Here is a 26,990-nt window from a genome sequence, read left to right on the forward strand (position 1 = left end):
GAATGTGGTCTCAGGTCTTAAAGGGTTGAGACACATGGAAGCATTTGTACTATCTGGTAGGTGGGTGAACAGTGAACAGGGAGGCCGGTCAGATGTACACCGGATGCTCTTGTGCTGTCAGCAGACGGTACATGGCTGCAGGCATGGTCTTCATGTGGATCTGGAGAAAGGGTCATGAAACACAATGACAGGCACTGTAAACAGACAACTGACTGAGTAGTAAACTGAGTAGTTTCCCTTAGGCCAGTGGTTTTCAACCAGTGGTGCTTGAGGGGGTTCCAGGTGGTCCCCAGCTAAATGGAGTTGGTAACCAAATGGATCCTTCTAGATATGTAACTCTTAGTTTAACACTTAGTCTAAATTAAATGTAAAGGACATATGTCACACCAATGCAACTCTGTTTGGTTGCAAGGAGTTGCATGGCGAACCATTAGCGCATGGTTTGGGCCTTAGCCCATTTAAACCTGAGGTTGATTCTAAAAAATGCCTTCTAAATCCTGACCCTAGGTTTTCAGAAGAAAAAAATAATTGTTGCTGTATACTGTATAGCAAAGGCTACTGTACACACAGAGGTGCTCCCTGTAAAGCATGTATAATTAAGTGAAATGACAAATGGATATCACAGAGGGAATAAATGAAGTCCCCAAAGGGGAATATATTAACGGAGCCCAAAGGTGGATGCTGGGGTGGGATTGCAAAACGTCTTAGGGCAGCAGCAGCAGCAGCACAGACAAGGCTAGGGTTGATCAGGTAGGCGGGGAGATTTAACCAGGTGACTGATCACCTGATCAGGGTTTGGCATCACTGCCTTGAGTTGTCTGTCTGAACTAGCTCTGCAAGCCTCGTATCATTCAGCTACAAAATAGTTAGCTCACATAGTACAAGTCTGTCTTAAACTAGAAAGATTTGTTCCAGATATGCTGTAAAAGGAGTGCTGGGTTCTGCCCCCTATAGTTCCCCTAGAAACCTGTCTATGCAGTGAAGTAACCAGCAGAAAGGAAAAGCAACAGCCATCTTGGATCTCCATTGGAGTTGAGAAGAACCATTGATGTAAGTAATTGATGTTTTGCATCATGGCAGTTCAAAGTACAGAGGTTGGAAATGAGTATATGTAACATGTTGGCTATAGGAGTGAGTACAGCCACAGTGGGGGTTTGCAATTTGCAACACTAGATTTTTTTATGAAGAAATTCTGTGTTGGTGTTTTTTGGCCCATGAATTTGCACATAAATGCAGGAAGCAGCAGCACAATCCGTTAATAAAAACGAGTGCTCCCAAACTCCAACACTTGGAAAAAATTATCACGGCTCGATAACATGTCTACGGTGGCATTTTATTAAATAAACTACAGAATTTGCATATTGAAAGAGGATAATTCAAACGTTCCTTACAGCTGCAATGTTGGTGAGTTTAACGTTGTTTAATACCAGCAGATCGCACTTTTCTGTTTGGATGAATGGATTGTCAATGCCGGCTGGTGTTACAACTCTAGACTGAACCCATTATAAAAAACCTACTGTTGCAAATTGCAGCTAGGGTTTGGGTCAATGTGATTGGGACCAGTGGCTGTGGTAGCGGTTTTCTATGGAGCCCGGCTTTGGGGTTGGCCTTTGGCAATGGCATGGATCTCCAATCCTGTAGTACTAGGGCTACTTCCTCATGAAAGGCAAACCCAATTTCTATATAAATAATGTATAGTACTGTAGATGAGAACTTTAGTCTGTTACTCAAATGTCGTATTCATTTTACTTGAGCATAACACATTTTGTAAGAATAGACAACATGGGTGTATACTTTTTTCCTTTCACACAAATGGTCAATCTTTGTCAGAAACGTTTAATGAGCATAATCTATCGAACAAACTGACCTAAATTCAATATTATAAAAACAATGTAAGGGGACGGTCGACACCGCACTTTTATTAGTGTGGTTGCCCCAAAAGGGGCAACCAGACTCTAGTAATTGTAACACTTTATTATTATTATTGTGGGCTCGCCACAGCGAGCTCACAATAGTTATTGCCAGCCTATATTTATTATTCTTTATTCGTTATTCCACCCGTTTTTTTGGCACCTAACTACTTCCGCATACTTTATGCTAGAAATTTAATTCAAACTTCAAACTGTTCAGCTCTTTGCAGTGATGTGTGCTTGTATTTTTATTTTTACAAAGTTTTATACTTTTTATACTTTTTAACTTTTTAACTTTTTTTTACATTCTTTATAGTGAGAGTCGATGGAAGAAAGGTCCCATTTTTCACAGTTAACTTTTTTGAGCTCTTATTACTCCGTCATACTTTCACTTTGAAACTTCATTCAAACTTTATAATGTTCATCTATCTTTGAACTTTAATTGGTGAAAAAGTTGTTTTGAAAAAGTTTATACTTTTTAAAATATTTAACTTTATTTATAGTTTTTTCCTCCCATTGACAATGTATGGGATTTATCTCTAAATCAACCTCACTTTTGCAGCCTCATTACTCTGGCATACTTTGTCGTAGAAACGTGATTTAAACTTTAGAAAGCTCACACGACTCTGGACTCTTTCGTGGTTCAAACCGTATTCGAATACGTTAAACGTTTTTTCCGAAATCGCAGTTCAATCGCAGGCCGTTTCGCCTAATTAGTGCCAAGTTAGAGTGCAGGGCTTCTTTCACTAGAGTGCGGGAAGTGAAAATCTTTCCTTGAAAATTTACCAAACAAATTGCCGTCCCGGCCAAAATATTCACTTTACACGCATGTCCTTTGGTCATTTTGTAGCCACACATGTCCTCTTTCACACAATGTGACCACCAAAACACAGAGACATACAGAATGTGAACTACGGCCTTTTAAGTGACACAAATACAGTCAATCTGCTCATTGACCTCCATTGTAGAAATCTTACGAGGAAATTATCGCGATGACAATTCTTAACTCGCTCTTATAACCACATTTTCGATCGTACCAACACCACAATCGCACATGGTGTACCTCAATATCTCAGGCCACTCACAGCGAAGAAATTATTTGCATTCGACTTTTACTTTTTGCGATAGAGCAATTTGTTCGGGCATAGTTTCCCCCCATTCAAGACCATTCAAGATCAAGACCTTCAAGTTGCGCGCCACTTGTTTGTCTTTTACACTTCCACAGCTGAGACATATAAGAGCTTAATTACAGGGCTGAAATTAAAGTTACAAGATCTCAATGAGTTGCTCTGCGATACCTTGTGGGCTTGTAGGTCTGCTATTTGTGCAATTGGATGGCCTTTACACAGCTCTCGCAAGAGCACGCACGCACGCATGCATGCACGCACACACACACCCTGTCTTCCTATTGGCTGGCCTTTACACAGCTCTCGCAAGTGCACGCACGCACGCACGCACGCACGCACGCACGCACGCACACACACACACACACACACACGTTTATAAAAAAATATTTTCAAAAAAATTTAAAAAAATTAAAAAAATTAAAAAAATTAAAAAAAATTAAAAAAAATAAAAAAAAAATAAAAAAAAATAAAAAAAAATAAAAAAAATAAAAAAAAATTAAACAAATTAAACAAATTAAAAAAATGGAAAAATTGAAAAAAATTGAAAAAAATGAAAAAAATGAAAACTTAAAAATTAGCATGTTAGCATTAGCATGTTAGCATGTTAGCATTAGCATGATAGCATTAGCATGTTAGCATGATAGCATTAGCATGTTAGCATGTTAGCATTAGCATGTTGACATTAGCATGTTAGCATGATAGCATTAGCATGTTAGCATGTTAGCATTAGCATGTTAGCATTAGCATGTTAGCATGTTAGCATTAGCATGTTAGCATTAGCATGTTAACATTAGCATGTTAGCATGATAGCATTAGCATGTTAGCATGTTAGCATTAGCATGTTAGCATGTTAGCATTAGCATGTTAGCATGATAGCATTAGCATGTTATCATTAGCATGTTAGCATGTTAGCATGTTAGCATTAGCATGTTAGCATTAGCATGTTAGCATGTTAGCATGATAGCATTAGCATGTTAGCATGTTAGCATGTTAGCATGTTAGCATTAGCATGTTAGCATTAGCATGTTAGCATGTTAGCATTAGCATGTTAGCATTAGCATGTTAGCATGTTAGCATGATAGCATTAGCATGTTAGCATGTTAGCATGTTAGCATTAGCATGTTAGCATGTTAGCATTAGCATGTTAGCATTAGCATGTTAGCATGTTAGCATTAGCATGTTAGCATTAGCATGTTAGCATGTTAGCATGTTAGCATGATAGCATTAGCATGTTAGCATGTTAGCATGTTAGCATTAGCATGTTAGCATTAGCATGTTAGCATGTTAGCATTAGCATGTTAGCATTAGCATGTTAGCATTAGCATGATAGCATTAGCATGTTAACATTAGCATGTTAGCATGATAGCATTAGCATGTTAGCATTAGCATGTTAGCATGTTAGCATTAGCATGTTAGCATTAGCATGATTAAAAAAATAAAAAATTAAAAAAAATTAAAAACATTAAAAAATTAAAACTAACTTTTTTTTAAACTTAAAATGAAAAAAATAATAATAAAGAACTTAATATTTTTTATCTTAATATTTTTTTTAAGAAATATCTTAGACCATTATCAATAATCATTGTGTTTATGCTTTTAAAGATAGGCCTATATGCTATTTGAACCTTCTTTTTACATGTAAAAGTATGCTATTTCTGTTAAGCTCATGAATGCTTTTATATGTATACTCCATTGGATTGACTATTTTTTTTCTTTTTTACCTTTTCTTGATTCATCAAGAATACATTGTAAAGCATTATTCATACATTACAAATCATTAGTAGACAGTAATACTTTACTTACTTTATTCTGCCCCTTTTTGGGCATCATACTACTTCCACATACTTTATTTCCGCTTTATGCAGTTATTTATGCTTAAACTATAGTTTTTACAAATGTTCATACTTTTTTAACTTTTACTTCAGCTTTAATACATTTTCTACTTTTCTTTACAATATGTTACAGTCCAGAAATTTTGATTATGGACTTAGACCACCAATGGTAACACCATTACTCCGGTCCCCGAGTTTCAAACTTGACACGGCAATAACTTTATACAAAGCATTTTACGCGAGCCCACGCAGTTTCTACAGGAACTGCTTTCTAGTTATTATTTTTATTATTATTTCACAGTAGTCTTTTTTTTGTCACTTTATACCTCCCACACTGTACGCTGTACGCACTTGAGCCATATGTCAAATTGACCGGAAAAATCGGGAATCGTGTGCTTGTATTTTGTTAAGAGAAATGTTGTATAGTTTAATTGATATGAATTTATTAGTGAATTAAATTTCCCCATTGACATGAATGGGAAAAGGCAAAAAATCACATTCAAGTATTTTTTCCTCGGAGACTGTAATCACTATAGTTACAAAACTTTTAGGGATATTTCTTAATTATGACTAAAATTAATTAAAATTATAATTTTATAGGTCGGCCTCATGGTGGCGCTATAACAGCCCACTTTACCTTTTGGCTTATAACTCTTGAACCGTAGTTCGTAAAATCAAAATTATTTTTTCCCTGGATTCCTTGGGTCATGACGCATCTCCCCATATAGGCCACGCCCATTTCCGCCATGATGGATTTTCCGCCATTTTGAATTTTGTCCAAAACAAACTTTTTGCTTTTCCTCCTACATATTTCGTCCAAATCTCACAGAAATCGGCACACATGATCTCTGGACATATCCGATTAAAACACCAGATGCAGAATTTTGGTAGTGCGTATCGTTCGGCCGTAATCGTCTTCCGAAGTTAGTAGGAGGGGCCTATATCACAAAAATGCCATAAATCACGAACGGAATGTCCAATCCATCCCAAATTTGAATCACATGTCCGGGGTGGTTCAATCAACCAAGTTCTAAAAGCAATTCCATTTTCATCCATAGGGGGCGCCGCAAATGCGAGAAATGTAACCGTTTGTCGCAAAAACATGAATTTCGGGGGTTAAATCCCCTCCGAATTACTTACGCATGATCTAAGGCGTGACTTGAAATTGTAATTGGCTGGCAATACTAGTGGGAGGGGCATATGTAAGCCACTGCGGCAACCACACTCTGCAATTTTTTAAAATTGCGAATTTTCTAGTTCTACCTACGAGGGTGGATTCTGCCAATGCATTCCAATGGATTTCTTTTTTGGCAGAAATCCGTGAATAGCAGCAAACCGCTGCATTCCCATTGAAATGCATTGGCAGACTCCGCCCTGGCCCCTCATAGGTAGAATAAAAGCGCGGCGTGAACGTGGCTTAAAGCCTGATTTATAATATTTGTCGCACATTGGCTTCATAACTAGGGTAAAAAAACGTGATCGGGACATCCCTATCAATATTATATCCATATGTATCATGATATTAGACTGCATATTGTCTGATTTTGGATATTGTACTATTGTGATATGGCCTAAGTGTTCTATAAAAAAATAAATATCAGATCAGGAAAAATCGGTATTGGCAGATACTCAAAATCAAAAGATCAGAATCGGATCTTGAGAAAAAACAAACGTGATCCGGACATCCCTAGTCATAACCGCGTGTAGTTTGGCTATTTTGTGAATCTGCACGCGAGACAAAGCGCTCGACCAATCATCAATGAATAGTACAGTATAACTAGGGCGGTCCTACCTCTCCCACGGCGTTGGACAGAATGTGGACGATCTTCTCGTGGGGTGTGGCCACAACGCTCTGGCTGTTGATCTCTATGATGCGGTGACCCACTCGGACCCCGCCCCTCTCCGCTATCCCCCCTCTCATCAGACTACAGATCTGTGGAGGAACAAACAGCACACTTACTCACTGTAATAAACTACTTCTGTTCTGGTATAGACAGAAGTTACAACGCTCTGTGTATTATATTCCTACATCATTATTTGTATTGGTATATTTCAGTATACTCACAATGCCGTTCTGTACGCTGAAGCCCAGCTGGTACCGGAGGTCAGGTCTGCGTATGAGCACCATGGTGACCGGAGGACAGCGCACGATGTTCAGCTTGATCCTGGCCTGGGATTTCAGACCCTGAGGGGAGGCACACAGATAGTCTCCAAATAGTTTTTGTCATATTTTAGTCTAGTTTTAGTCGACTAAATATCATAAGTCGACTAAGTCGAAGCAATATGAGAAGAGCAGATCTAAAGATCAGCTATTTTCAGAGTGCAAGCAAGTGTAAAATAACTCGTGTTTTAGTTCTACTGGATCTACTCTCCGCTAGTCCCTCCCTAACATTTTAGTATATATTTGTTGATGAAATTGTCAATATATTTAGTCTTAGTTTATTCATCATAGCGTATTTTTTTTTTAGTTTTTATTTAGTTTTCGTCTGAAAATAATCAAATCAAATCACACCCGTGTGAAGTGAGGAGCGCTCTTATCATGATACATCATCTCATTCTGGCCAATCACAATTTCCGTCCTCACTTTTCCGTCTTCATATATACGGTCCCCCCGTGGCACAATCGTTATGGGATGCTCAACAAATGGCACATCCCCCACCCAATCATGCCGGCCAATCACAATTCCTCACTTTCCCGTCTTTTCACGTTTGTGTTTAAAAGTAGCTGACGAACATTTTTCGTCAAAGTTTGAGATGTCGAGATCAACAACACTGCAGTGCACAGTACCTTGATGATGCTCTGACAGGTGCCGAGGGGCAGGCCCACCAGGCTGGTCCCGTTGACGGTCATGATCTGGTCTCCGATGTTCAGCCGGCCGGACTTCTCCGCCGGCCCGCCGTGCATCAGGCTGGCGATGATGACCGTGGGAAGGATGGAGCCCCAGCCCGACTCCACGATCACCACGCCCAGCATCTCCGCCTTCTGTTTCTCTATGTAAACCTGCAGGGGTTCACACAACAAGAGACATTCTGCTTCTCTATGTAAACCTGCAGGGTTTCACACGACAAGAGACCTTCTGCTTCTCTATTTAAACCTGCAGGAGTTCACACAACAGAGATCGACCGGTGGGGGCACGTAGTTGAAAAAGAGAGAACTGATTAAAATGCTTTTTATTGAACAATACGGGATATATGGGTGCTTATACCTGCCCGAGAACTGTAACATCCGTGCCCTGGGGTGAGCACTTTATATTTGAAATCTGAACATTTATGTAAGGGCTGTAAATGGAGAACGTGAGTACTGCATAGCCTATATACTTGGCATTCGGTAGCCTACTTGGCATTCACTAAGTTAACATTAAAGCCATAGAACATTGAATTAGATTATAGTATGAATCTCCATATATATCCAAGCTCCACCCCCCAGATATATTGACGCACATTGATGACACAACGCTGTGTGTATGTATAGGAGGGTTGTGGGCAGTTCAGAAACCCGTCTTCAAGTGACATCATCGGTGCAAAACGTTTACTCACGTCTTTGCAGTTCTCCGACTTGGAGAAGTGGATGAGGTCATCGTTGTACATGTCCTGAGTGTTGAGCAGGTCGCTGTACTCCCTCTGACTCAGGTCCTCTGGGTCGATGCCGTTGGCCCGCAGGAACTCCTGGTAGGCAACGCTGAACGCCTGGCCTATAGACTGAGCTATCAGCTGAGCCTGGTGGGTAGGTAGGTAGGTGGGTAGGTAGGTGGGTGGGTGGGTGGGTAGGTAGGCAGGTAGATAGGTAGGTACGTAGGTGGGTAGGGGGGTGGGTAGGTAGATGGGTAGGTAGGTGGGTAGGTGGGTGGGTAGTTAGGTGGGTGGGTAGGTAGGTACGTAGGTAGGTAGGTAGGTGGGTACAAACACACTCCCCCCTCCCGTCTCCGACAGGCATCAGACAGGTAGCTGTGTTTGATGCTTTGATTGATTAGAGAGAACACTAATGAGCACAGAATCCAGTTTGACACTTGTACGGCCCAATTCAGTGCGCAACTACTTTGAGGTTCAAAGGGATAAATTAAGAGCTCTCCCTCCCCTCACAGAAATACACGTCCCTGCAAGGGATGAATGTCAACATAAAACAGTGGAAATGTCAACGTAAACGGTGGAACAAAACCAAAATACAGGCAGAAGGATGTCTTTCTGCAAGGAAACACCCCAGCACAATAATATAGTGGCTGACAGACTCTGACAGAGGGACTTATTTATACATGTATTTAAAAAGAAAAAAAGGCTAAATGTTTCCTAGTAACCCTTTAAGATTAATGACTCACAGCCAGGACAAACAATACTCACGTCCTCGGACTCGAAGACGTGACAGATCATCCTGTACTGGCGCCGGTCGTCGTGGGCCACGGTGGCCTGCTCCTCTGTGGCGTTGTCCAGGCTGTCCTGGTCCTGGGAGCTCCTGGACCGGACCATCTTGCCCCGCGCCATCAGAACCACCATGTTGCCAATGTCCGCTATGTAGGAGATGGTCCTCAGAGGCAGGTCCATCATGGACTCCTGTTCCAGCAAGAAGGAAGGAAGAAGCCAGGGCAACAGTATTTTTGACGGCAAGTTTTGATTTAGTTTTAGTCGTATTTTAGTCACCTGAAATGCATTTCGGCATTTTGGCGGGCCTTGATGGCATCGTAATGGCAGATTTTACACTTGGTTGCCGATCTACAAGCTCACAACACGTCACAGTGCGACACACTGATCAGATCCTAATTAGAGCCTGCTTGCTCGCTCAGGGGATAAACTGAATCTTGACCATCTATTGATAAATGTATCAATAGAAGAGCAGAGAGACAAAATTGTATATGTTATATTGTATTTTTAACATACAGGACCAGGTCCAGGACCAGGAGGACTCTCTGTCTATATAGTGTCCACATTCAATAGATATTTAATTGAGTTGGTGACACTGAGTCATGGCTCTCTCACCACGGGGCCTGTCGAAACCGCCAGACCTGAGAAATACAGTACATTGAGGAATGTGTTGTTTGTGTTCGTCTGTGTGTGTGTGTGTGTGTGTGTGATAGAGAGAAACTGAGGGCCGATTCATACTCCTATTTTACCGCTGTTTTGGCGCTGTAGTGCCGAAATGATTTCGGCTCGTCAGAAATGTTCAGTAGCACCGAAGAGCCGACATTAGGACGGTCCCCGCCCCCCCGAACCTCAAATGACGATTGTAGGCTCTACAGCGCCGAACAGACTTTTATTCGGCTCTAAAATAGGAGTATGAATCGGCCCTTAGTCTCTCTCTCTCTCTCCCACTCTCACGTACGCACAACACATACAAACAGAAAGTACATTCGAAGCGGATCAGCTATGACATCAGTACCGCTAGCTTATCATTTCCAAATGAGTCGGGAGTGAAAGTCCACTCCCGTGTCAGTCTCTACTGTCCAGTGAATATGAAACGAGGAAGTGGTTGGGCCTGATTTACTTATACGGCAAGGTATAAATTAAGCATTACTGTTCCAAATTCATTGCTTCCCCCGGCAAAACGGAAGGCGAATTTTCGTCCATGCAATCAATTCATAGACATGACGTGAAGTTGTGAACAATAACAACAAATAACAATCGATTCATCTAATTATCGGCTCAGGAATGCGACGAAAACAAAAAATAAATCTCCATGAATTCAAGGCTTCATGGGGTGTGTAATTTATAGAAGAATTGTGATTGTTATTGGGTGAACTACTCTCTTTGTAGAGGGTCGGTCCACAGTGTTCCTGTACCTGACTGTCTGCGTTGAGCACTTTGATCCTCTGTGTGGACATGAAGAGATCCACTTCAGCAGAGGCAGGAACCTCTCCTTCAGGACTCTGGACACAGACATATACAGAGAGTGGTATCATATGGAATCAGAACAGACTCATACTTATTTTTATCCGTAAAAACTAGGGCTGGTACTTTAACTGGTTAATTTCATTTAATTAATTACAGAAACAATAATGCGATTGAAGAAATTACTGCATTAGTTTTCGCACCAAGGAACCTTTCTCAGTGGACCAATTTCAGGAAGCCTATCAGACCGCTTTGCTTGGTCCAGTGGATGGGAAATTGATATTTTAAAAAACTCACTCATTGATTCACTTGTGTACCAATATCCGTTTTCATTTAAAAACAAAAAAAGCTTCTCAATGCGTTAACCTCTATCGTTGCTGTCGGACAGAAAACTCTTGTAAATTAACGCCCTACTTGATCCTACACGGTGTCACATTAACTATCAAAAGTAGCAGATCTATGAGCTCAAAACACGACGCGAAGCAACGCGTTTTGAGCTTGTAGATCTGCTATTGTATTGCTACTATTTGGGCGAAGACAAAGCAGCATAACTTACCTTTTTCCTGTTTTTCGCCTGCTTCTGAGCAGCCTGCGAGACGTAGAACATAGAAGAGAGAGAGCGATGGGGAGAGAGAGAGAGAGAGAGAGAGAGAGAGGGGGAGGGGGGGGGAGGGGGAGAGGGGGGAGAGAGGGGCATAGAGTGGGAGACAGAGGGAGAGAGCGCAATCAATGCAACACTTGAAATTGAGATTTGGGTGGGAGGACAAAACAGAATTGGCTAAGTCACTACTTACTTGTGTGTGTGTGTGTGTGTGTGTGTGTGTGTGTGTGTGTGTGTGTGTGTGTGTGTGTGTGTGTGTGTGTGTGTGTGTGTGTGTGTGTGTGTGAGAACTACAGTGCCAGAGGGTCGTGAAGCGAACATCATCAAAGGTTTCCCCTTCATCGCCATGACACAAGTCACCCTGTAGACACTGATACTGACATGTTGCATGTGTTATTATCACCACACGTCTCAAATGTGTCCGTGGGAAAGACTTGACCTTGAGTGTCCAGGTTTTCTTCAGAATATGTATGGCAGTGATTTACACTATGGCACATCATGAGTCCAACTAGTACTAGTGGTTCTCAAACATTTTATTTGTAAGGACATAACCCCAGAACTCTGAGAGTGTACAAATGGAACGGCCCGGGTCCATTTGGTTCCATTTGTTTCCAGTTACAGGCCTGTTATGGTCATTCAGGGCTAGCTCGTTGTGTTTCTGGTAATACGTTTATGTCCGAGGCAGAAATGTAATTTTGACAAAATGTCTAACACAAGCAGATGGCGATGACCCTCCCTACTTGTCAGTTGTCATGCTTACTGCGGTTACTTACTGTGACCTGCAGGGCGTGTTATCACCAAACATCACAACATACACAGCAACATCCTCAATGTTAACCATTTCAATCAATGGTATCATGGATATTGTAGAAACCTCTTATCTCCATAGTTTTCCTTTTTTTTTCTTCTTTTTTTTAATTAACACCCCTACCTGATCATACTTTTGAAGCACAAAAGTAGCAGATCCACAAACTCCAGCCCGTTTGTGCCTGTTTTAAGCTTGTCGATCTGCTACTTTTGCTATTTTTGAATTCGAATCCAGAAAAGTACCTGAGACGGAGACGATGTAATGTATGGCCTTTTCGTCTGATATACAGTATCAGCAATCTTACAGTAATTTGAGCCTGTTCACATTGTGACCAAATGAGGGCCCTATCTCGTGCCACCACCTTACCCCTTATCCCTAAACTTATTTGCCTTTTTTTTTTACTATTTTAAAACATTTTAAAATAGTTCAACTAATAGTACAATCTACGTCGGCACGTTGTGAGCTTGTAGATCAGCTATTTGAACTATTTTAAAATGGTAAGAAGATGGGAAATAGGTAGATATAGCTGCAAGGGCCCAACACTTTCACTGAGTTCAGATTTATTCTCACCCGGACTCGGCTCATGGCTTCCTGGGCTTGTTGCATGCGGGCGGCCTTGGTGGGCGTTCTCTCTGACAGTAAGTGGGTGGAGCCGAGATAGCTGGCCGCAAAGATGATGCCATCAATCAGGTCATCGGGATCACACGGTCCAGGGACTGCAAAAGCCAAACATGTGTAGGTGCAGTGTTGATTTCGTCGACTAAATCTATGATAAAAAATGTTCGTCGACTACCTTTTTTCCAAAATAAATGGAAACTTAATAAAAACTAAGCTATGATGACTAAGACTAAATATATTGACAATATTGTCAACAAATAAAAACTAGACTAAAATGTTAGGAAGGGACTAGTGGACAAGAGATCCAGGATACGTAAAAGACAAGTCATTTTACACTTGGTTGCATGCTGAAAATATAGCAGATCTACTATTTTCAGTAAATGTAAAATCAGCCATTACGACGGCATCAAGGCCCGCCAAAATACATTTTAGTCAACTGTAGACTTAGTCGACTAAAATCTTATGATATTTAGTCGACTAAAACTCGAGTAACACTAAAACATTCCAATTGACTACAATGTGACTATTCAAAAGACTAAAACTAAACTCTAAATGTTCTGTCAAAATCAACATACAATAGCACCTTTCTTAAAAGAGCTATACAATACATATGCACTGCGGTGGAAGGGGCTCAGATGGTAGAGCAGGGTTCCCGGTTCGATCCTCAATTTCCCCTGAGTTAGTGTCAAAGTGTCCATGAGCAAGACACCAAACCCCTATAACTGCTCCTGATGAGCAGGCACCAACCTGCTCATCATACTCATTATGTGTGGTTTTCTCTGCTGTGGTTAAGTGAATGTGTGGGTGAATGTAATGCTATATAAATGCACCATTTACCACACACCGATGGCAGAGGCAGTGATGCGTGCAAGGCACTATTTGCCTTGCTCAAGGACACTTGACACGAAGCCAAGAGGAGTCGGGAATTTAACCTTCCAATCCGGCCACTCTACCTACTGTTCACCAGAGCGTACATTCAGAGGTGGGTGGGTGGGGAGGACTGGGAAGGGAGTTGTGGGAGAAAATGTAAAAAAACGAAGAGTCGTATTCTCTTTCTGTGAAAACTACACTAACTCTTTGAATAAAATTTACTTTAAAAAAAAAGAAAAAAAAGATGCACTGATCAAAAAAATTGGAGATGAGCATCACTAGAATTTAATACTATGTTATTGATTTAACCACTTAATACTTCATTTTGCGACAAATATTTTTTGACAAAAATACACGATCCAAGGTTAAAACGTTGTGAGCATGTACACCTGCTAGTAAACTTTAGTCCAAATTAGGGATAGCGTGCACAATGAAATAAACAGATGAACGAAGACATCATACAGTGGGTAGGAAATAATTCAAATAGGTTCACGTATGAATTCATTTGATGTCACTCACCATCTACATATGTGGGAAATGTCGGCAGAGTTCTGCGAATCTGAGGAGAGAAGAATAAAAATGATCCTTTTTTTTAAAGATTAGCAATACATTTAGGTTTTGGGCATAGTTTTACTGAGGTTATGTTTAGGAATAAGGTTAGGTGTAGGCATATAGTTTTACTAAGGTTATGTTTAGGAATAAGGCTAATTTTAGACAGTTTTACTGAGGTTACCTTTTAGGAATAAAGTTATGTTTCATAGGCATAGTTTCACTGAGGTTACGTTTAGGAATACAGTTAGTTTTAGGCATAGTCTCACCGAGGTTAAGTTGAGGAGTACCTGGTGCATTCCTGGTACCTGGTGCATTCATTGCACTAGCTTACCTCTTGGACGCAGGGCTGCTGTGGCACTAGTGCTGGCTGTGGCTGTGGATGTTGATGCTGAGGCGGCGGGTGCTGATATGGCGGATGTTGAACTTGCTCGTATTGTTGCTGATGTTGCGGTTTCTGTTGCCGTGGGTCGTGTTGCAGACGTGGTTGCGGTTGCTGCGGAGCTTGCTGATGTGGAGGCTGCTGATGATGAACCAGTGGGGCGCGCGGCGGCGGCGGCGGCTGCGTGTACGGCGACCGTGGGGGCCTCGCGGCGGTGTCCCTCTGCTGTGGCGGCGGGTGGCCTTGCTGCTGTTGCGTGCTGTTGCTGCTTGCGTGCTGTTGATGGACTCTGGACGCCTCGGCCCTGACCGGACTGACGGGCTCCTCCCCCCCCCGGGACGGAGCTGGGCTGTAGTGGGACGGTGACTCGGACACCGAAGGAGAGGACGACTGAGAAACAGGCTGAGAGAGAGAGAGGGAGTATTACTTTTGTATGCATGGAATCAGTCATCGTACTACTGTCTACTTTCCTTGCAGACATAAAAAGTATTCGTATTTTGTACTTTTGTAAGTAAAGGTCCGGAATTCAAAATTAATTTGAGTAAAAGTAAAAAAGTATTGGTATCAAATGTACCAAAAGTAGAAAGTACTATTTATGCAGAATGTCTCATTTCAAGTTTTCAATTTCTTTCTAGATATATGTCACTATCTGACCTGTTCTGTCACTCTTCTGTGTTTTCTTATGTTCCTGGGTTTTTAGTTAAGAGTTTTACTTTACACTTACTGTACCTTTTATTTTGTAGTATTGTTTTGTGCTTTCCTGTCTTCCCCTGTAGTTTTGTACCTGCCTTGTCTACTTTGTGATTAGTCTAGTTTTCTCCATCTGTGTCTTGTTAGTCTCCCAGCCAATCCCTTTGTTGATTTGTCAGTTGTATTCACCTTTGTCCAGTTTGTCCTTGTCTATTTATATTCCCCTGTTTTTTCAGTTCCTTGCTGGTTCGTTGACATGTTGCCAGTGAGTATATTTGTAGCCTTGATTCCTTGCTTGTTGATCCGCTAGTTTTCCCAGTATAGTTTTCCTCTTGCCTTTCTTGTGTTCCTCGTGTTCCTATTTTGTTCTGACTGCCTCTAAAATGTATTTTGGCAGGCCTTGATGCCGTCGTAATGACACTTGCTGTAAATAGTATGCTATAAAGCTTGTCTACTAGCCCCTTCCTAACATAGTTAGTTTTTATTTGTTGATGAAATTGTCAATATATTTAGTCTTAGTTTTAGTCATCATGGCTTAGTTTTCATTTAGTTTCCATTTAGTTTTCGTCAGTGAAAAAAGGTAGTGGACGAACATTTCTTGTCGTAGTATTAGTGCATCACTCACGCTGTGATGCTGCTGCTGTGTGCTTGTTGCATCCTCCTCCTGTCTCATCACCCACACCGGCTCCACAGGCTGGTCGGGCGTGTAGGGAGAGCGTACCGTCTTGGTCTTCACCTCCTCTATGGCCTCCCTGATGTCTTTGATAGCCAGGCTGATGGCGTCGCCACCGGAGCCCTCCTCCTTCACACACTCCTCCTCCTCCCCGGAGGAGAGACCCGCCCTGGCTTCCTTAGGGCTGTCACCATTACACAATGTAAGTTGACGACGTGTTATTGTCAAACACATGATTGCGATTAACGATTTAGTTGTTTGTGGCATTGAATGTTGGATCAAATGAGTAAAGAATACCGGTACATTTAGTTCATACGTTTGCCAGGGCAGACATAACACATGTCTCCACCAGGTTAGGAACGATGTTTGGACAAAATATGTAGGAGTAATATAAATGCATATGTGTTTGTCACACAAATCATTTTTTTGCATTGAACATTGGAACGTTACAATTTGAATTTCTGTTTGCCTTTTAGGCTTCGTAAAAAGTGCACAGGGAAGATATGACAAATAACTTAAATGGGCTATACAACAAAATCATTGACAATCACTGACAAGCTTACAGACGTGTTGTAAGCTTGTAGATCTGCTATGTCTGCTATTTCCATAAAATGTTTTGAAGATGTATGGCCATTTTTCAACATGGAAACGATTGACGACTATGCAAAAAAAAAAAATATGATTATGTAATAATTCTGACAGGCCCTACCTGGCCTGCTCATCCTGCTGGGCCTCTTCAGAGCCCCTCTGCCCGGACGGAGGGCTCTTTACTCGGGCGTCTTCGCGATGCGTTTGCCCCGGGACCGCCCCGAAGCCGCCGGGGGTTCCGTCGGCGTCGTCGCTCTCCCCGCCGTCAGACTGGCCGGCGTCATAGTGGTGCAGCCTGCAGCCCACGGAGCGCCCTCGCCATGCGGGGGCCATCGTGTGTGAACCCTGCTCTCTGCCCGCTCTGATAGCGGCACGTGGGTGACATTCGACCGGGGAAACGGGAGCCCTTTTTTGTACATTGTGTTTGTTTATCTCCCGGTGCGCCTCGCCGCTCTCTGCCCTTCTGGAAGGCCTCCTCCGAGGTTCTCTGTGTAACTCCGGGTAGGACGTCCTGAGAGGCTCGGGGAAGGAGTCGGGATGGGACTTCATCACGGACGGTTCCTCTTCAGCGTGCGGCTCGCCGAGGGTTTCGGGGGCCGATTTTTGGTGGGACTCCGTATAAAAGTCTGCATAGGTTTTGGGGTAGGAGGCGGTGTAGGACTTGGACGGCGAACAGCATTCGGAGCTGTCCTCTTCGTCGTCATCGTCGTCGTCTTCGGGCAACGCGTCGTTGTCGGGGCCGGGGCTGGGGCTCGAGCCGGGCTCCTCCTCCTGCAGGCACCGCTCCCCCAGGTCCGGGGACGACGGGGGGGTGGGCGAGCAGAGAGGAGGTGGGCCGTCCATGTTGAGCGACGCGGCGCTCTCCGTGTCGGAGCAGAGATCGACGGTGGCTTCTTCTTCTTCCCCCGGCACCGTGTCGTCACCCTCCTTCAAATATATCTCGTTACCTTCTTTAGGCTCCTCCTCCCTCTGTGCAGGCCCCGCCCCTTCAGCTGCCACCTCTTCTTCGTTCCTCGCAGGAGCTATTTCCATGTCGCCATGGCTACGATCCGAGTAAGTCGCGGTCGAGTATGAGTCTCTGTCTTCCTCGCACAAACGTTTCTCCTCCTTATCCTCCTCCACCTCATGCTCCTCTGGCTCTTTCTCCTCCGCTCCGCTCTCCCGCGGTTCTTCCTGCATGGAAGCAGAGGGCGGGAGGCCACCACGGGTTTGCAGGTCCGCAGCCGGGACGTCGGCGGCGGGCGTGCGCTCTGTGGGCGTGAGCATGGCGACTGGTGTCAGGTTAGGAGACGCCCCGTCTAACGACTGTTCCGGGTGCGACAAACGCTGCCGTGGCACCTCGGCCAGACTTCTCCCGCCCTCGTCTTCTTTGCCAGGTGACCGCAGCTGAGGCGACGGTGACGACGCGTCCTCCTCGACCTCTCTGACCGGTTGCCTCTGTCTGTGAACGCGGACCCTGGGGTTGGGGTCACCCTGGCGGCGATAGCGGGTCACCCCGGGGCGAGGATGCTGCACGGGCCGAGCCTCGGCTTCCAGAGCTCTGCCCTGGTCTTGCCTGGACGGGATCAGGGCTGGCAACGGAACCTGACCTGGTCCCGGACCTTGTCTCCTGTGCTGCCGTGGCTGGCCTCGACCTGTGGGATGGCCTGACACCGTTATTATCACACAATCAATCCCCTGATGGCAATTTATAGCTCAAAAATATTTGAGCTATTCCCAATGATTTTGCGTAATTAATATAATTGTTTTCCATTCCAAAAATGCAAACATGTTGAAAAACGTTTATAAATAAATAAACACAATCTTTTTAAACTATATATGTGCAATGTTCATTTACAAAGATGTCTATGGACTTTTAATGGCAAAAAAACAGCACCCCACGTGACTCCTTGTGGCAGCCAAGTCTATTGACTTTTAATGACATAAAAAACAGCACCCCATGTGACGTCATGTGGCAGCCAAGTCTTTGGACTTTAATGTTTGTTTAGAGTACAATGATTGCTTAAAGAAGTGAGGCGCCCCTCACTTCACACAAGTGTGATTTAACTTTTTTCTATTTCAATGTTCCAAAAAGACCCTTAAATCCAAGTGTATGACATTTAATCGTCAACTGAAGATTCCCGATGGTGACACATACCTGAGGGGGGGTGGTGGTGTTGAGGAGGGGCGTGGTGGTGGTGATGGTTGGGCTCTCCGTCCGGGCTGAGCATCTGACAGGGTCTCCAGGACCTCCTGGCGGGGGGAGCGTCTCCTGCTGCTGCAGTCCCATTCTGCTGCCTGTCCCTGGGGTTGGCCTGGTGCTCCTCCCCTGCCGCGCCGAGGGCTGTCACCATTATGACATTTTAGGCCCAAACCGCACCAATGATTCGCCATGCACACTGCTTTGTACTCCGAGTATTTGCATGTTGCTGGAGTTGCATTGGTGCGGTTTGCAACATGATGCCCATGGCATGTACCCGTCTAAATACTTCCTTAATGTCAATGAAGCCCACACCCACAACACTAGAGGGAGTTCAACAAACCATGTGCAACCCAGATTCGGCTCAAACAAGGGACTACATTTTGAAAAAGGGTATCTTTCCTTCAGGTTGTACTGCTTGATTCCCAGAGGTGTGAATTGCAGACTTGAAAAGAAAAACCACACCTGTGGGAATCGAGCAGTACAACCTGAAGGAAAGATACGCCTTTTTTTGTATGGTTCTACCTGTATCAAAAATGAGCACCTATCTAAGATCGTCTGTAAATAACATTTTCAATCAATCAATCAATCGATTGCCACTGCCGTTGGGGATAATGGTTTCATGCAACTACTCGCAATCATGATTTGGTTGCAAGAAGTTGCATGGCGAATCATTGGTGCGGTTTGGGCCTGACGATTAACTCTCATACGGAAGATTTGCGATTTCATTGTCGTTTAATTCAATTGGCTTTTAGGCTTCATAAACAAGAGGTGCATATGGGGCAAATATGACAAATAACTTACATAATTAATTAACTTTACTTTGGAAATACAGTGGAAATAGCTGATCTACAAGCTCATTTCCACTCTTTTTGAAGATGAATGTGAACATTTTCATGTACACACTCACACACACAGAGTGCACACAACAGCATCCATTGAAATGATTACCACGATAAACAATTATCTAAAATAATAATAATTATTATTATGTGATAATTGTGATGGGCCATACCTGCACCACCGCACCCTTCGTCCTGATGCTTGTGGCTCATCATGGCTGCTTGCGTGTGACCTCCGTCTGACTCTCAGAACATGCTCGCCGTATCCCAGAGGAAACGCCGCCGCTCATGACATTTTCTGTCGGTGGGGAAAAAACCCCCAGGAATAATGCAAACAGAACATTGGAAAAATGACTCACAGATGTTAAAGGTGAAACAGAGGTCGTAATGGACCTCTGTTGTAATAATTCAAGACTGCAGGGTCACGCGTGGCAGATGATAACAATCGGTTCTGTAATGGTAATTGAAACACAAATGCTGCTTTTTGTAATGTGTGATTCACTAAGACATTCATCAGCATTATTAACAACATTCTCACCATAACATTAAAGGTACAGGGTAACCTGGGTATTTGAATTTTGGCAGCTTTAAGGGCCTTGCAAACGGGGAGCGATAAAACGCGCCTATTGTTCATTTTCAATGAGACCTGCGTTTTTGCGCGGAGCATTGGGGAGAAGTATTTACGTGAGCGCGGTCCCGTGAATTTGTTGCGTGCATGCTCGTTACGCGCACACGCCCGCCACTCACCAGACCTGGAATCTGTTTTTTGCTTGCGTTGTTGCACCCCTCTTCAACAGACCTGGAGGAGACCTGTGTTTGCAAAGCCCTTTATGCTATAGGGTTAAGTGATATTTTTGGGTTAAAACAAAATGTTTTTTGTTAAAAGGTTAAATCATATTCTGATAGTAATCATTGCTACAGAGTGTGTGTTCAGTAACAGCAGTGTCTCTCCAGCTCTTTAATAGACAGAAAATAAATGTTCAGGTCGGTGACAAAATGTCAGCCGATTTAGATGAGTAGCCATATCAGCTTCATAATACAATGCTTACCACTAGCTTTCTTCACAAATGTGTTCATAAAGGTGTCTACTATCACAGAAAAATGTGTTCCAACCCAACTCCCTTGGGAAACTTTGGGAATTTTGCCTTATATTGGATGTTTATGGTACCCTAGCTTTCAGCAGCTGTCACCTTTATGAACACATTTGTGAAGAAAGCTAGTGGTAAGCATTTTGTTTGCAGATTTGCTACTACCTGTTCTGTCATCACTTCCAATTGCACTTGTTTAATCTGTATCCTGACTGAGTTCTATCCTGATTGGATCAAATTGGTATCAGGGCCTGAAAATGCATTTTCTGTTTAATAAAGAGCTGGGGAGACATGGAGACTCCTGTTTCTGAACAAACACTATAGCAATGAGTACTATCAGAATTTATAGCTATTTAACATATTGTTGTCAAAGAAAATCACTTACCCTACCCAACATTTGACCAAGATCAATGTTTGCTTGTATGCCAGTTTTAACCTTTATGCAGTTTTGAAACAATGATTTTTGCCATGATTTAGTGAGCTGACAAGCATGCAGGACCCCTAGGGAGTCCTATAGAGTTACTACAGGGGGGCCGCCAAATCTTTGTGTGATAGTAACTTTTTCACACGCCCACTACTGATAAGAAAGAGAGTAAATGTGTTGCTATGCTTCTGGGTGTATGTATTTTAATCTGGTTCACATTCACCCCAGCAGCTGGCAGATGACACAGTGCAGCCAGAGAGAAAGAGAGACAGGAGGAGGAGGAGCAATAGGGTATACTGTAACCTCAGTAACAGAGTGGGAGGGACTAAGCTTTCATGTGAATACTAAATGTCCCCATCTCTAAATGATACACACATACTGTATGTAAGAGAGTGGTCACGCCTGTACGAGACCACCAGTCCACTTCAAGGACCGTGCAGTGGACAGACAGTCAAGCCTGTACTGTACGAGACTACCAGTCCATCTGTCCATCTGGCAGGCTGCAGCGAAAGCCTCGGGCGGACGGGGGATTTACTATCCCATAAGCCTGATCTTATACACTGATAAGACAGTGGGCACACACACACACACACACACACACACACACAAACACACACACACACACACACACACACACACACACACACACACAGTACACACCCACGTATATATACTTCTGGGGACATAATTTTGGGGCTGCTGCCTGGCTTAAATTTGACAAATGCCCTATATTTACAGATGTGTGCCATTTTAACCCAAAACCTGAAGCCGAAAATAGCTGATCAACAAGCTCTACAGCAAGTCACAGTGCACAACGCATTGTGAACATGTAGATGAGCTATTTTCGGTAGTATAGATATTTAATTAAGAGGACATTTTGTTGGTCCTCCCATGCAGTCCCAATGTCTATTTGTCAAATGATGTAGGCCTAGTATAGGCCTACATGTCATGATGTGGGTGTATTTGGCCCCAGCCGCCCAATCCCCCACGAAATGCAAGAGGGCCTATCCTACACACACACACACACACACACACACACACACACACACACACACACAGTGAAATTGCCAATAGGCAGTTATGCATATCGGTTACATTGGGTCTACTGTTGTAGACTATGTTTATTCTACCATGGGGACTATATAGAGATAAACAATTGGCTATAAACATTGCTTTTATTATGAACGCGTATAAACGGCCTCATCACGATGGAATGCGTTTAAAATGCATGTTATGTCGTGTAGCCTATAAGACTGACGACGTGATATCACAAATGACTAAAAACCTACAACAATGTCTTATTTTTTATTTTATTTTATAGGCTATAGGAATCGCGCCCCTTAATTGTCGTTTATGAATATATATAGAGCTCAGCCCACGACGGAACGGGTTCTTATTGATAACGAGTATTGGCCATAAATTAATATTCCCTCCTTGTCACGACATGCCGTAGTAGCCTGTAGCCTACTACAGCAGCAGGATGCATTTCATGCGCGCCCGTCGCCCTATAGCTTGTTCTGTCTGTGTTCTGTGACTGTCACCCCATTCCACCGCGGGACAGGACAGGCAGCCTGCATGTGGATGGAGAACGTATCCATAGGCCTGAGAATGCATCCGTTTATCAGATCGGGCAACCGTAGGAGGTCCGTTAGCTATAGACAGCAGTCACCTGTTTGTCTGTCTGTGTCTAAACGGACAATAAGGCTGAAAGAGCCTTTGAGGAGGAGAATGGAGAATAACATCCTCCAGTTTAGACCTCCGCAGGTGTCCAGTCAGAGAGCCACCAGAGCGACCACTCACTCACTCACTCGATACAGTCGATACAAGTAAGCGATAAGCACTCATGCGTGCTTAATTCCCCCGTCGCATCTTTACACAAAATCCCAATACATGAATGACAGAGCTGACATAATTCGGATGTCTCTTACCTGGATGTGTGTGAGTGTGTGTGTGTCACTGGAGGAAAGGGGTGGGTCGCCGCGTCGCAAGAATCCACATCATCATCTCCATCTTTTCGTGCGGGTCCCCCTCCTGCCAGCCAGCTCCCTCCCTCCACACCCACTCGCTTGTATGGATGGATTAAACCGGAGCGCTCGGCTCCTCCCCTCTTGTGTCGTGACATCAGAGCAGGGGATTATGCTCGCTTGCTCCTCGGTTTAAACAGTCCTGTCGCCGTGCGACGGTGTCGAGTGCCGAAAATAGCCGAACTACAAGCCCACACATGCGTTGCATGTTGCATCTTCGATGCTTTGTGAGTTTAAGGTAGGCAATTTTGGCTCTAGAGTACTTGTGTAGCCTGCTGGGACTGCCTGGCAGTAACCTGTTTGTGTATATATCTATACTTTTGTAGGCTATAAATTGTGTGTGTGTCCCCCGGCCCCGGAGGCGTGACTGACGGTGACGGGAGATGCAAGTTTTCATAGTAACAGTGACATTCGGTCGCTATTATTATTATTGCGACCATAGGTCGCATTTACTATGAAAACCTGCATCTTCCGTCCGTCCGTCCGTCAGTTAGTCACCCGACTCACCCCACGCCTCCATATATGGTCAAGCCTCGTGACATCACACCGGTCAGTGGTCACACCTCATGACATCGAGCCTTAGTCGTGACACGTCACGCCACCATGTATGAATATCACGACACTGACCTCATCAAAGTCAAACCCTGGATAGCCATACATGGAGAAGACTGGATCATCCCCTGGCCTAGATCTGCATGGAGCCGGCCAGCAACTCTCTATCTGACCTCAAACCCTTAGATCTCCATATATGGAGCTGGCCTGTTCTGGCTTTGTTTCCATATGTTGATCCTCCCCACCCATGCTTCCTCTTCGATGTCTCCCTTTTGACTGATAACCTGTCCATTCAACAGGCCCGAAAATTAAGGCCCGGCCCTACCTGGGCCCTCATCAAACCCTGTACACTCAAGATACTGCACCCGCTGCCACCCTTAGATCTCCACCATAATATATGGAGCTGACCTGTTCTGACGTGCCAGCCCAGCAGTCTGCCGTCACCCAGGCGGATAGGGCGAGGTTGCTTCTCGCCCTCAGAGCGTCTTACTGGTTATTATCTGATTTTATTATTATTATTATTATAGTAGTAGTAGTAGTATTGCTTTTACCTCGCTCTATGCCACTGCACATTGCTTATGTTGTGTGATTGGTGGATTCTTAATGCACCTGCTTTATGCTTGCGTCAGGTCAGGTTAAAGAAAATATCCCATCATGCAGCTAGCTCGTACTGAGCACCGTAGCCAGCAGTTTCCCTCGAGGGCTGGGCTGCTAGTACTTTGATAGATGTTTTACAGCTAGCCTGCCCTACGGCATTATTCTGAGCCCCTCCAACGCATTCACACCTCAGTCACGTGACGTTGCCCGTGCCTGCCCTCTGGAGTTGTCGTTTCCATGACAACTGTGGATGCTGGTGCGAGGAGAAAACAACATGCATTGGTATGCAGGTCTGTTGTAGACTCATCTAATAGGAGAAAACAACATGCATTGTCTACTATTGTAGACTCATCTAATATATTAGATTAGTCTACAATGCATGTTTTGGTACATGCATTGGTACCCCAGTCTGTTGTAGACTAATCTAAATATATAGATTAGTGTAGACTAATCTAATATATAAGATTTGTCTACAATGCATGTTGTTGTAAGTACATTTACATAAGTATACTGTACAATTGTAAGGTATTTGTACTAGAGTATGTCCAATTTCCAATACTTTTATTCTACTCCACTACATCTCAGATGCAAATATTGTACTTTTACTCCACTACATTTATTTAAAAAACTTTAGTTACTTTTTACTAATTTTTTTAAATTACAAAACATACATTACCAACTTCAGCCCTATATACATTTTGGCCATTTGAAAATAGCAGATCTACAAGCTCGCAACTCATTGTCGTGATGCGATGCTTGTAGATCGGCTATTTTCAAAAGATTTGTATACATTTGAAAACTTGTGAAAGGAACATTCTGCATAATGAGTACTTTCCAGACTTTTACTTGTAACGGAGATGGAGTTCTACATTGCAGTATTGATATTGGTTTTATGGTAAACAATAGATTTGGTTGAGGAACGGATGTAAATTCAACAATGTATTTACAAAATCACATCAATACAGTATGCTCAGCTCAACAGAACAGAACTACTTACTTTACTTTATTAAAACATGGGTAATTGTGAGGAAAATGTGGCCCACATAGCTAATGAACCCAGTTATTTGGTGGTAAGCCTAGAGGCTGTGGCTTTCACCAATTAACTACAGTATCAAAGTGTATTCAAGATGACATTATTATAATTTTTTGCAATAATTATACACTTGTACGCTTGTTTCCGGTCCAGTTGGTTCCGCTGCTCCAATTTTCAGAGGATCATACAGGCATCAATAATTTGTGAGCCACTCTCTGCATGCATGTACGGTATGTATATGCAATTTTCCTATAGCCTCAATGTGACATGTATTGAGCATGTACTAAATCCCAGTGGTGGGAAGTAACCAAGTACATTTACTTAATATCCTAAGTACATTTACTTAAGTACTGTACTTAAGTACAATGTTGAAGTATTTGTACTTTACTTGAGTATTTCCAAATTCCAATACTTTTACTTTATAGCCTTAGACTAAGTTTATAGCCTATTCCACTACATCTTGGATCCAAATATTATTTTACTCCAAATATTATATTGTATTTTACATTTATTTTGAACACTTTAGTTTAGTTACTTTGTAGATTTGTATTAAGCCTATATTACAAAACATACAATAACCACTTCAGTCCACTTTTGTCCCTTTGAAAATAGTCAATCTACAAGCTCACAATGCGATACATTATTAGCTTTAGACCTAGAAGACCTAGAAGATTTTTAGACAGTTTACACATTTGAAAACTACCAATTGACCATTTGCAGACCGTGGCCATCTTGCCAAAGTTTGGAAGCACTCGTTTCCAGTAAAGCAATGTCCTGCTGCCTCCTGCATTATGTGCAAATTCAAAACCAAATTCAAAAAAGTGGTATGCAGGGCAGTTGAGTGATATCTAACGAGCACTTCCAAACTGCAACACTTAGAAAAAGGACATAATATGTCTACAGTGGATTTTTATGAAACAAACACTTTGATGATAGAAAGAGAATAATTCAAGCTTTTTGTACAGCTGCAATGTTGGTGAGTTTGACGTTGTGTAATACAAATCAGATAGGACTTTTCTGTTTGGATGAATGGGCTTTCTATGGGAAGTTGCACCTTGTTAGCACCTTGCCATTAACTTATATGGTAGGATGGCCGCGGTCTGCATATGGTCCATATGCCTACTTTTGTACTAGTCAAGTACATTTTGTACTCCAGACTTTTACTTGTAACAAGAGTATTTTGCAGTAATGATAGGTCTACTTTTAATAAGAAATGTGAGTAGGCTACTTTTTTCCACCACTGACTAAAGCCTAGCACGCACTGACTGGATCCTTCATGAATGTTTCATGAATCCCACTATACAGCCTTATTTCTGTCATGAATCCCACTATACAGCCTTATCTCTGTCAGTCACCACCAATTCACATCAGATAGCACATAGTTGTGCACTCTAAAATTGTATAAATTAAACATTGAGAATTTGACTGTGTTGAGCAGGGTGGAAAAAGCACTCAAATGTTTTAAATAAAGTAAAAGTTTCAATACTGTAATGTCGAAATACAGTATTGGTATTTATATATATATATATATATATATATATATAAATATATATATATTATGGCTGTCAAAGTTAACGCACTATTAACTAGTTAACTCACAATCCTTTTAACGGCACAATTTTTTTTTAACGCGCGATTAACGCACTGTGAAGTTTGACAGAATGGTTGAGAGATGCATGGCAATTTTACACTGAAGAGTTGAATAATTGTTAAACAGCTGCATTACTTAAGTTAATTTAAGTCTACACAATTAGAAAACTTAGAAAACATGTTATTTTGATCAACAT

At 42.8% G+C, this 26,990-nt stretch overlaps 1 protein-coding gene across 1 annotated transcript; it reads right to left on the bottom strand.

Moving 5' to 3' along the window:
* Positions 1-88: 88 nt before the first annotated feature.
* Positions 89-19,786, bottom strand: LOC310878890 (uncharacterized protein; the record flags this gene model as incomplete). The annotated part of the gene is made up of 15 exons (XM_083793307.1): positions 19,659-19,786; positions 18,602-18,787; positions 16,586-18,098; positions 15,829-16,060; positions 14,466-14,915; positions 14,102-14,141; positions 12,665-12,810; positions 11,242-11,274; positions 10,637-10,723; positions 9,204-9,413; positions 8,406-8,585; positions 7,657-7,869; positions 6,935-7,054; positions 6,662-6,802; positions 89-160 (listed from the first exon to the last, which is right to left on the bottom strand). Exons 1-15 carry the CDS (start codon positions 19,699-19,701, stop codon positions 89-91), a joined length of 3,666 nt encoding a protein of 1,221 aa, XP_083649433.1. The 5' UTR covers positions 19,702-19,786.
* Between the last annotated feature and the right edge of the window lie 7,204 nt (positions 19,787-26,990).

The sequence above is a fragment of the Protomyctophum parallelum genome, assembly GCF_964188405.1.
Source record: "Protomyctophum parallelum genome assembly, chromosome: 21".
NCBI lineage: Eukaryota > Metazoa > Chordata > Actinopteri > Myctophiformes > Myctophidae > Protomyctophum > Protomyctophum parallelum.